The sequence below is a fragment of the Odocoileus virginianus genome, chromosome 4 (assembly GCF_023699985.2).
Source record: "Odocoileus virginianus isolate 20LAN1187 ecotype Illinois chromosome 4, Ovbor_1.2, whole genome shotgun sequence".
Lineage (NCBI taxonomy): Eukaryota > Metazoa > Chordata > Mammalia > Artiodactyla > Cervidae > Odocoileus > Odocoileus virginianus.
This window is the reverse complement of record NC_069677.1, coordinates 65045540-65057944: the sequence shown is the minus strand read 5'-3', so window position 1 is coordinate 65057944 and position 12405 is coordinate 65045540. Positions and strand designations below refer to the sequence as shown.

At 35.0% G+C, this 12405-nt stretch overlaps 1 protein-coding gene across 5 annotated transcripts in view; it reads right to left on the bottom strand.

Moving 5' to 3' along the window:
* Positions 1-2220: 2220 nt before the first annotated feature.
* Positions 2221-12405, bottom strand: part of ATR (ATR serine/threonine kinase) — a 112839-nt gene continuing 102654 nt past the window's right edge. For 4 of the 5 annotated variants that reach the window (XM_020887137.2, XM_070466641.1, XM_070466640.1 and 1 more), the window contains 6 exons: positions 10374-10524; positions 9623-9779; positions 9335-9488; positions 7912-8063; positions 3808-3913; positions 2221-2585 (listed from right to left, as the gene is read on the bottom strand). In XM_020887137.2, coding sequence (XP_020742796.2) covers positions 2412-2585; positions 3808-3913; positions 7912-8063; positions 9335-9488; positions 9623-9779; positions 10374-10524 — 894 coding nt within the window. In that variant the 3' untranslated portion in view covers positions 2221-2411. Of the gene's footprint in view, positions 2586-3807; positions 3914-7911; positions 8064-9334; positions 9489-9622; positions 9780-10373; positions 10525-12405 lie in introns of those variants that run through there. The other variant, XM_070466643.1, reaches the window with a different exon arrangement.

Sequence of the window (12405 nt, the reverse complement as noted above, 5' to 3'; positions counted from 1 at the left end):
TGTAATTACCATGAATTATTTTACATCTTCTGTAATAAAACATACCCCCAAATTTATTATTAAAATTGTTTAGATTTTAAAACCTGTGAAATGTTAAGTACTGCTTTCCCCCCAAACTATAGGATTCTGCATTCTGGTGCACTTTTAGTATGGTAGTATCTTTAAAATTACAGAATGTTTTCATATTCATGCTAATTGACTAACTTTTCTCTCCCTATCATATTTTAAACCATACCAAAAAAAAAAAAGGAGTTTTACTAAGTGAACTTAATAATGTGCTATTTATGTTTACATCTCTCTTACTAGACAATTCCCAGAGGGCAGGGCAAGTATTGTTAGCTCTGTGCACAAATACAGCACAGTGTTAACATAAAGAGTATTTACTCAATGTAATTTTTTGTTCAAATGAATCCTTACGCTAGCACTTATAATCAGTGAAAATTCACAGAACTAGAACAAATAATCTCACAATTTGTATGGAAATACAAGAAACCTCGAATAGCCAAAGTAACCTTGAGAAAGAAGAATGGAACTGGAGGAATCAATCTGCCTGACTTCAGACTATACTACAAAGCCACAGTCATCAAGACAGTATGGTACTGGCACAAAGACAGAAGTATAGATCAATGGAACAGAATAGAAAGCCCAGAGATAAATCCACGAACCTATGGTCACCTTATCTTCGACAAAGGAGGCAAGGATATACAATGGAAAAAAGACAACCTCTTTAACAAGTGGTGCTGGGAAAACTGGTCAACCACCTGTAAAAGAATGAAACTAGAACACTTTCTAACACCATACACAAAAATAAACTCAAAATGGATTAAAGATCTAAATGTAAGGCCAGAAACTATAAAACTCCTAGAGGAGAACATAGGCAAAACACTCTCCGACATAAATCACAGCAGGATCCTCTATGACCCACATCCCAGAATTTTAGAAACAAAAGCAAAAATAAACAAATGGGACCTAATGAAACTTAAAAGCTTTTGTACAACAAAGGAAACTATAAGCAAGGTGAAAAGACAGCCCTCAGATTGGGAGAAAATAATAGCAAATGAAGCAACAGACAAAGGATTAATTTCAAAAATATACAAGCAACTCCTCCAGCTCAACTCCAGAAAAATAAATGACCCAATCAAAAAATGGGCCAAAGAACTAAACAGACATTTCTCCAAGGAAGACATACGGATGGCTAAAAAACACATGAAAAGATGCTCAACATCACTCATTATCAGAAAAATGCAAATCAAAACCACAATGAGGTACCATTACACGCCAGTCAGGATGGCTGCTATCCAAAAGTCTACAAGCAATAAATGCTGGAGAGGGTGTGGAGAAAAGGGAACCCTCTTACACTGTTGGTGGGAATGCAAACTAGTACAGCCGCTATGGAAAACAGTGTGGAGATTTCTTAAAAAACTGGAAATAGAACTGCCATATGACCCAGCAATACCACTTCTAGGCATATACACCAAGGAAACCAGATCTGAAAGAGACACGTGCACCCCAATGTTCATCGCAGCACTGTTTATAATTGCCAGGACATGGAAGCAACCTAGATGCCCATCAGCAGATGAATGGATGAGGAAGCTGTGGTACATATACACCATGGAATATTACTCAGCCATCAAAAAGAATTCATTTGAATCAGTTCTAATGAGATGGGTGAAACTGGAGCCCATTATACAGAGCGAAGTAAGCCAGAAAGATAAAGACCATTACAGTATACTGACACATATATATGGAATTTAGAAAGATGGTAACGATAACCCTATATGCAAAAAAAGAAAAAGAGACTCAGATGTATAGAACAGACTTGTGGACTCTATGGGAGAACCCGGGGGTGGGATGTTTCAAGAGAACAGCATCGAAACATGTATATCTAGGGTGAAACAGATCACCAGCCCAGGTTGGATGCATGAGACAAGTGCTCAGGCCTGGTGCACTGGGAGGACCCAGAGGGATGGGGTGGAGAGGGAGGTGGGAGGGGGGACCGGGATGGGGAATTCATGTAAATCCATGGCTAATTCAATGTATGACAAAAACCACTGCAATGCTGTAAAGTAATTAGCCTCCAACTAATAAAAATAGATGGGAAAAAAAAAAAAATCAGTGAAAATTGTGAAATGAAATTAGGCTGGCTTGTTTTTTGCAAGTATCTTTTTAGAGCATAAAAACATACAATATTCCATTTCTCCAGTTATAATACACAGTATATATTAAGAAAACAGTTTATTTTGTAACAACATGTATTATTTTAAATATTATTAACAATCAGGGAGAAATACCAGTTACTCTGAGAATATAAACATATGTTGTACTTTGGAATTGAATAGATAAACCCACAGATTAATGCACCAAATGCATTAAATTTAGATTATTAACATATTCTTTAAAGTAATTCCATTTTACATATATGGGGTCCAACCAAGGTACATCTGGCATAGCAAATTTTCATCAGTAGCTTCTTGTATAAGGTAATGCACGTGTCCTTCGATAGATAATGGCAGCCCTGTCACTCTATTTCGGGTCTTGATTACACCTTGCAGTCGCTGCTCGATGTCAAGAACATGAGTCTTGGCCTAAAAAGAAATGGAAGATCATAAGAACTAAGGACCCAATGACATGTGGATATATGTTTATAAACTGGAATTACTGACTTTCTGTTATTTAACAAATATTAATGCCATTTTACTGACCTTTACTGCTTTTATAAGAGCAAATACAGACAAAAGAGAGAAGAAACAAATATGATAACTTGAGATACTGATCTTAAAACTTGCAATGTTGATCTAACATCAAATGCATGGATGTTTTTCAGGACTAAGTGAAATATCAATAATCTCTTCCACATTAGAAGTCTAGAACAATAATTAATATAAAAAACTACCCTAAAAAGTGTTTAGGACATAAACATTTGAATATTAATATTCTAGGAATAGCAGTAATACTCTGATGCCTAATATTTTCCATTAGTATATTCAAATGGGAGTTCTACATGAGCATCTGGAATCCTACACATTTCTCTCAATCAAAACAGCATATCAGAATTCTAGTGAGAATGATGTTATTAGAATAACAATCCTCAACCTATTCTAACTTATTTAAAATAACTATCTGGAAAATTTGAGTCTTCAACCAATATAGTCATCTCACTGCAGCCAATGATTCAACCAACAGTGGACTGAAAAAATTCAGGGGAACAAATTTCCAGAAAGTTCCAAAACAGAAAACTTGAATTTGCCATGTACCAGCAACTATTTACATAGCATTTACATTATATTTACAACTATTTACATGGTACTTACTTTGTACTAGGTACTATAAGTAATCTAGAGATGACTTAAAGTATATGGGATGATATACACAGGTTATATACAACGCCATGTCATTTTATATAAGGGATTTGAGCAATCCAGGATTTTGGTATCTACTCCAAGGGGGTCCTGGAACCTATCTCCAATGGAAACCAAGGGAAAAGGGACTACTCTGTTAGTAGAGTGACTTCTACATATTGAAGCTGAGACCTGCTGCTCTATAAATTCAGGCAATTTGTGTTCATGTTTTTCCCACTCTATCATATTGTGAATTGTTATGATTAAACAGGCATATCTTGAACTACTTTTATTACATGATGGATAATAGTGTTAACATTAGTAATGACAAAACTTACAGCACTGTCATACTACGTGGAGAACTAAATTTCAGAGTATTCAGTAGTCAGTCACTGAAATTATTTAGAATCAGTTTCCATTTGCAGAGAAATACAATATCAGTTCATATCAAGCTACACCTTCTACTAACCTTTTCATTGACAACTTCCCCTGTTTCATTCAGTGCTGCTTTGGAATGCCCTTTCACTGGTTTACTCCATTCCACAAGAGGATCATGTAGAAAAGTCTTTAAGACACTAAAATGGAAACAAATATTATGATAATACAGTGTTATTTTTATAAAAAAGAATTCTCATTAAAGTCAACACTTAGGTGAAGGGTAACTGAAGGATGAGAAAGCTAATCATAACACTTTACTAAACACATTACTACTATTTCAGAAAATGCTATACTTCTTTCAGAGAATTTGCCTTTGCCTACACATAGCCAATGTATTCTACCATAATGCCTGGTAGACAGCTCTTAAATAAAAAAAAGTGGGTAAGTAAGCTTTAAATGTTTTTCTAAAAAACTACTTCCCACAACTAACATCACATGTAATGGTGAAAGACTGGCTTCTTTACCCCTAAGGTTAGGAACAAGACAAAGATGTAGATGTCTCCCCACTGCTATTTGATGTTGATCTAGCTAGGATAATTAGGTAAGAAAAAGAAAAGGCACTGAGATTAGATTGGAAAGAAGTAAAATTCTATCTACAGATGACCTGCTGTTGTAGAGAGAAAAATCTTAAGGCATCTATAAAAATAACTATTACAACAAATAAATGGGTCCTGTAAGATTACAGGATACAAGATCAATATATAAATTTAGTTATGTTTCTATACACTAGCAGTGAACAAACATGAAATTAAGAAAAAAATTCCTTTCAGAATAGCATTAAAAGGAATAAAATACTTAGGAACATATTTTTAAAATTACAGATTTGCAAACTAAAAATTATAAAACGTTGAAAGAAATTGAAGAAGACTTAAATAAATAGAAAGACTTATCAACTTCATGGATCAGAAGACAATATTGTTAAGATGGCACTGCTCCCTAAATTGATTTACAGATTCAGTGTCATTCCTATCAAAATTTAGGCTGGCTATTGCTGAAGATGACAATATGATCTTACAGTGTATATGGAAATTCAAGATACTTGTAACAGTTAAATAATCTTGAAAAAAAAAAAAAAAGTTGGAGGAGTCACACTTCCTGACTTCAAAGTGAAAGCGAAGTTGCTCAGTCGTGTCGGACTCTTTGAGACCCCACGGACTGTAGCCTACCAGGCTCCTCCATCAGTGGGATTTTCCAGGCAAGAGTACTGGAGTGGGTTGTCATTTCCTTCTCCAGGGGATCTTCCTGACCCAGGAATCGAACCTGGGTCTCCCTCATTGTAGGCAGATGCTTTTACCATCTGAGCCACCAGGGAAGTTCTTACTACAAATCTACAGTAATCAGAACAGTGTGCTGTTGGCATAAGGTCATACATAATAGATCAATGGAATAAAACTGAGAATCTAGAAATAAGCCTTTACATGTATGGTCAATTTGTTTTCAACAGAAGTGTCAAGACAATTAAATAAGAGAAAAATAATCTTTTAAAAAATGGTGCTGAAACAACTGGATATATATATTTAAATGAATAGAGCCCTACTTCACTCTCGATGCACAAAATAACTAAAAATGATCAAAGATTTAAATAAGAGCTACGTGGAGAAGGAAATGGCAACCCACTCCAGTACTCTTGCCTGGAAAGTTCCATGGATGGAGGAGCCTGGTAGGCTACAGTCCATGGGGTTGCAAAGAGTCAGACATGACTGAGCAACTTCACTTTCTTTCTTTCTATAGTTCCTTTTGGAGAAGGAAATGGCAACCCACTCCAGTACTCTTGCCTGAAGAATCCCAGGGATGGAGGGGCCTGGTGGGCTACAGTCTATGGGGTTGCACAGAGTTGGACATGACTAAGCAACTAACACACACACACACACACATACTCTGCAAATATTGGTGCATGACATATGCAAACGTGTTTACTTTTATAAGTAAACAGCACAAAGTATTGTAAACAATCCCAAAAAAAGCCGTTTTGTATTATGGTTAGTTTTTTTTTTTTGTATCCAGCAAATAGTTGCATTTTAATTGCAACCTGAAATTGTCCTTGTAAGAAGAGATTTCATCTGTTCACAATAAACCACAGTTTGGGTGTATTTTGTATATTTGGGCTTAAAAAAATTAAGAGCTAAAACTGTAAAACACTTAAGACATACATGTGACTCTTCATGACTTTGAATTATACAGTAGTTTCTTAGATATGACACCAAAAAGTACAAATAACAACAACAAATGTAGATAAATTAGTCATCAAAGGTAAAAACTGTTTTGCTTCAAAGGGCGTCATCAAAAATGAATCAGCAGTTCATATATCAGAGAAAATACTTGCAAATCATATATTCATGAAGGTCTGTATCCAGAGTATTTAAAGAACTCTCACAACTCAAAGACTAATAATCCAATTTTTAAAATGGGCAAAGGATTTAAATAGACATTTGTCCAAAGAATATATGCAGGTGACCAATAAATACATGAGAAGATGATCAACATAACTGATCATTAGGGAAATGTAATCTGAAACAATGACATACAATTTCACACCCACCAACATTGTTATTGTTTAGTCGCTAAATCATGTCCGACTCTTTTGTGATCCCATGAACTGTAACCTGCCAGGCTCCTCTGTCCATGGGATTTTCCAGTCAAGAATACTGGAGTAGGTTGCCATTTCCTTCTCCAGGGGATCTTCCCAACCCAGGGGTCAAACCTGCGTCTCCTGCATTGGCAGGCGCATTCTCTACCATTGAGCCACGTGGGAAACCCCAAATAAAATAGACAATAATAACAAGTTCTGGTAAGGATGTGGAGAAATTGGAACCCTCAGACACTGCTAATAGGACTATAATGTATTACATCTGCTTTTCAAAACAGCTTGAAAGCTCCTCAAAATGTTAAGCTTAGAGTTAACTCATGATCAGGATTCTACTCCTAGGTATAACCAAAAGAAAACATGTATCAACATGAAACTTGTACTCAATGTTCACAGCTACAGTATACACAATAGCCAAAACAATTCAAATGTCCATTAACTGATGAACTGATAAACAAAAGGTGGTATATCCATGTAATAGAATATTATTTGGCAATAAAAAAGAATGAAGTATTGATACATGCTACAGCACAGATAAAACCTTAACATTATGCTAGTGAAAGATGACACACATGAAAGGTCACATTTTGTGTAATTCCATTTATATGTGAAATATTCAGAATAGGCAAATCTATAGAGACAGAAGCAGTGACAGATTTTTTGGGTTCCCAAATCACTTCAGACAGTGACTGCAGCCATGAAATAAAAAGACACTTCTTGGAAGGAAAGCTATGACAAACCTAGACAATGTATTAAAAAAGCAGAGACATCACTCTGCCCACAAAGGTCCTTATAGTCAAAGCTTTGGTTTTTTTCAATAGTTATGTATGAATGTGAGAGTTGGACCATAAAGAAGTCTGAGCACTGAAGAACTGATGCTTTCGAACTGTGATGCTGGAGAAGACTCTCGAGAGTCTCTTGGACTGCAAGGAGATCAAATCAGTCCATCCTGAAGGAAGTCAACCCTGAATATTCATTGGGAGGACTGATGCTAAAGCGGAAGATCCAATACTTTGGCCTGATGTAAGGAGCCGACTCACTGGAAAAGAACCTGATGCTGGGAAAGACTGAGAACAGGAGAGAAGGGGGCGGCAGAGGATGAGATGCGTAGAGAGCATCACGGATTCAGCGGAAGTGAATTTGGGCAAACTCCAGGAGTTAGAGTAGTCTGGCATGCCATGCAGTTGCAGAGTAGCACACGATTTAGCAACTGAACAACAACAAGAAACAGAGACAGAAAGAGATCAGTGGTTAACAGGAGATGATGGGGGAGTAGAATTGGGGAGTGACTGCTAATTTCTTTTGGAAGTGATGAAAATATTTTATAATTAGATAGTGATAGTCACACAATCTTGTGAATATACTAAAACCACTGTCGTATATGTATTAAGACTGAATTTTTTGTTATGTAAAATCTATCTTAATGAAAGGTATTATTAAAGAAAAACTTCAACCAGTACAAAGTAGCTTCTGTATAAAGAAAACATACTTAAAAACCAATAATCACATCCAAAGTTACTATTAAATTGTTTATAGAATGTAAAGGATTACCTCATTAAAGGTTCTCTCTGATCTCGCATTAGTCTCATTGTAACTTCACAAGCTCTTCGAAAAAGACCTTCTGTTCCCATCGGACCCATTCCATTAACCATATTATGAGTCAGGCGAAATGGAACAATTTCTGGGACCTCAAAGGTTTCTCCCTTAAAACAAGGCATTTCATTAAAAAGTAAAAATGCTGTAATTTTAAAATATGCAAAGAATTTGGAGCTTCATATTAGACTCTTTTAGCAAAGAGCAAACATACTCTCAAAATATTTATATTTGCAACTTACTTTAGTGGCCTGTATCATGAGTCATATGACTACCTCTGCTTTTGAGGAATTGAAACACAACTCCTTGGATAAGATTTAGAGGATGGGTAGATTCATCTTTCACTGAATTACTAAAGTGAACAGCATTATAGAGAAGTATTTATGATTTATTATTTAGCCTTATATTAACGGGGCTTCCCTGGTGGCTCAGACAGTAAAGAGTGCAACACAGGAGACCCAGGTTCAATCCCTGGGTTGGGAAGATCCCTTTGGAGAAGGGAATGGCAACCCATTCCAGTATTCTTGCCTGGAGAATTCCATGGGCAGAGGAACCTGGTGGGCTACAGTCTATGGAGTTGCAAAGAGTCAGACATGACTGAGCAACTCACACACACACATCCCTGAGATAGGAAATGTATATAACATGTATTATGATGAAGTCCAGTTCATTTATTTTCTGCCATTCTCTAACCTGCCTTTCCTAGAGTGTTTTCATCCCTCTGGTCAGTTTCCCTAAGTTCCTCTCTTGTATGAATCCCCTATACCAGTGGTTTATCTCTGATTTGTTTTCTGTTAAGTCTGTGGCTTTTCATGGTTCCAAACAGCAGACAGCAACCCATAGAGAATCAGGATGAAGAAAAGAGTGGGTTTAATTACCAGTTTGCCTTTCAGGATCATAACATTGGAAAATTGGAGGGTGGCCTTAAGGAGAGTCCAACTACCTTCATTTATTACCAAAGCCCAATCTGGACCTACAGAATCTGAATTTCCTAGGATGTCTCCTAGGTATCTGCATTTCAAAAAATTTCTTAGATGATTCTGATGTGCTGCCAGGTTTGGAAACAATCACATAAATTACTATCTCTTTAAAACTGAGTCTTAGTAAAACGAACTGTTCATTTAAGAAAACTATGAGTCAGAACTTGGATCTATACTTTTGGATTTATAAGTTCAGTGCTTTAGTTTTACTGTATTACTCTTTTGAGTTCTCTCCAACGTAAGTTGCTTTACTGAGGGATGTGGGATCCACTGACTAAAACCAACTCACAATGTCACTTAACTGAGACTGTAACTGCTACAAACTGTCTAGGAAAACAGCTGTTGAGGAAAGGATATTAGCAGAAAACATACAATTAACTATGGTAAGTCATATCACATACCTTATTGAAGAGACAGTTGAAATCCACATGTACACATTCACCAGTCAAAGAATCAAAGAGAATGTTTTCACCATGACGGTCTCCAAGGCCCAGGATATAACCGACCATTGACATAACTGCGGTGGAACGACAGTATGCTGATCTGCTACTGTACCTAAAGGAAATATAATGCCTATCAAATATCCCTTGTATCATATGAGGCAACATACATACATATATATATATATATTTTTTTAATTTTTTTTGTAAAGCTAGCCATAACAGTATATTATATTTTTGGTAACTAACCATGAAGTAGGATCAGGGAATGTTCTCAGAAACCACTCATGAAAAACAGGAGGATGCCTGGGCAGGAGAAATTCTTGGAATACTTTGAGTTTTTCAGACAAAGCTGCTGATTTTGGTAGCATACACTGCCGAAGTTCCTTCCCTGTCATATAAACTCCTGCAAGGTAAAGTGATTTCCATTAATCACACAAGCCAAATGGAAAAAGGGGCAATTTTCTTTTGGTGAAAATAGGACAGGAAAATATCTACTTTTAATCAAATTGTATTCAATTTTATTCAAATTATTTTATTCCATGGGTTATAATCTAATACTGTCACTGTTTATTTTGGTGCTTAAATTAGTCGAGGTTTGGCCTGTGGGAGAGTCTAATCCTAGTCTAACCTCTGGTTTCATTCTAGCTTTATCTTTCCTTTTCTTTCTCTAATAATGTAAAACTAGCTCTCATTAACCATAGTGTATTTATTTACTTACTCAAGTCCAGTTTACACATAGAGTAGTTTAAGAATTGCTAACCAATAACTCCTAAAAAAACACATTTTCATATACACATTTGTAAGCTATCTCAAATCCTTTTGTAATAAATAAAAAGACTTAAAACACAAGGAAGGAAGGAAGAAATGTCTTAAGTACTTCTGTATATAGTACCTAGAAATTTTACTATGGCTTATACCCCCAAAATGTAAAATGATATATGTTAATAATCATTATACCTATATTGTATGTTTATACCATAAGAATTAATTTTAGTACCCTTTTCTTTATACAGTTTGGTCAGAATAGGTCTCAAACCAGCAGTGTTGTTGACCCATTCAATAATCCCACATTCATCGTTCAGTGGAATAACTGCATATGTTCGAATATGAAGTTCTCTTCTACGAGATTCTGCATCTTTTCTTAAGCACTATTAAAAAAAAAACACATACACTTAAAAGTTAAAAATTTCTAAATGTTAGGTCAAATCTATCTAAAGATTTTTCTTTTCATAGCAAAAGAATGTCAATAAAAGCTTACTATGTAGTATAGATGAATAATTCTTCAGAATGGTAGAGCAAGAAACTATTGGGACAGTATCCATAATTTATTTCCAAATCCTTAAAAATGCCTTGGGTAAGTACTTCTTTAAATTATTCACTATTAATGTGACAACAATACAGTCTTCAAAATTATTATAATTATGACAAATAATGACAAAATAATCTTTAAAAATTGCTTCCAAGATATTCCTGAAACATTAAGTCTTTAGTCACAGAGAATCTGTTTAATTTTATCCAAAAGATGCATGATCAAAAAAATATGAGTTTTACGATATCCCCATATAGCTTCATTTGAAAAATCATCTAGCAGAGGAAAGCTTTTCACATCTCATTTGCTTAATCCTAAAATATACTAGGTAAGGATAAACAGTATGTTATTTAATTCTGGAACTGTATGAAATGAACATACTATGCACAGATCTATGATTGTGACCTGTCAAATTAAAAAACACAAGCAACTGATCAAAAATACATTTTAAGTGTTAGGAATAAATAGGCTACACAAACGTCAGCAAAATAGTATGGCATGAGAGTCACATAGCAAAATCAGTAATATGGCGTCCTAGACCAACATAATGAGACTAGTTTTTTACCATCAGGCTATTTGACCATGTTAATGTGGGGGAATGGTAATGAAACAACTTAATTGGTAACAAAGCTGATTAAGGTAAATTTATAAATGAAATCCAGGCCACTTGATACTCCCAACTAGAAAAAACACTCAAGGAGCTTTGGAACAAACACACTGATGGTTTAATATCAGTAAATTAAGTTACCAAACAACATTTTAAATAAAGACTATTCCTTCCCTTCATAATACCTTTGAAATGGGGTTTTTAATATGGAATTAGTTTTTAAACTACCTTTGGTTAAACTGAGCACAAATCATAGTTCCCCTTAAAAAAACAAACAGAACAAAACAAAACTCATCTGCTGCTATATGTTTTCTATGTTAAAGGTCCATAACTTTTCCTGCTAATAAAAGAGGTACCAGTAAAATGTAGGAAGGGGATAGAGAGGAAGAATGAAGAGCATATTAAAAAAAGGTAAGGTTTTCATAGTATGGTTTAATTTTTTACCAATATAAAAATAGATGCACTTATAAAAACCTGGCTAGAGAATAATTCAAAACACCTAAAGACCATACATTTATAATAACCTTTTAATGAGATTTTTCATACCATCTCTGAGACAGAAATCAAGCACTTACCAATAGCATTGGAAAAAAAAATAGTAATGATCACCTTTAAAAAGAGTACTGGTAAAAATAGAACAAACATTTTTTTCTAGCACTGAAACATAAAAAATAAATCTGATAGAAAAAGTACATTACAGATAATTTAAACATTACATAGAAAATATTATCCTTTGTTAATATGTCTTTTACTTTTTTTTCTCAATATAACAAAAGTATCTTACTTTTAAAAAATTAAGTGAAACCAGCAATTCCACTTCAGGACACATATCCAAAAGACTGACAGCAGGGACTCGAATAGATATCTATATCTATCTATGTTCATGGCAGCACTATTCACAACAGGCAAAGTAGAAGCAACCCATGTGTCCACTGATGGGTGAATGGATAAATAAAATGTGGTATACACATTCAATTGTATATTATCCAACTTTATAAAGGAAAGAAATTCTGACATGCTGTATATAACATGGATGAACTTGACGACATAATGCTAAGTGACAAAGCCAGCAATGTGGGCTTCCCTGGTGGCTCAGATGATAAAGAATCCACC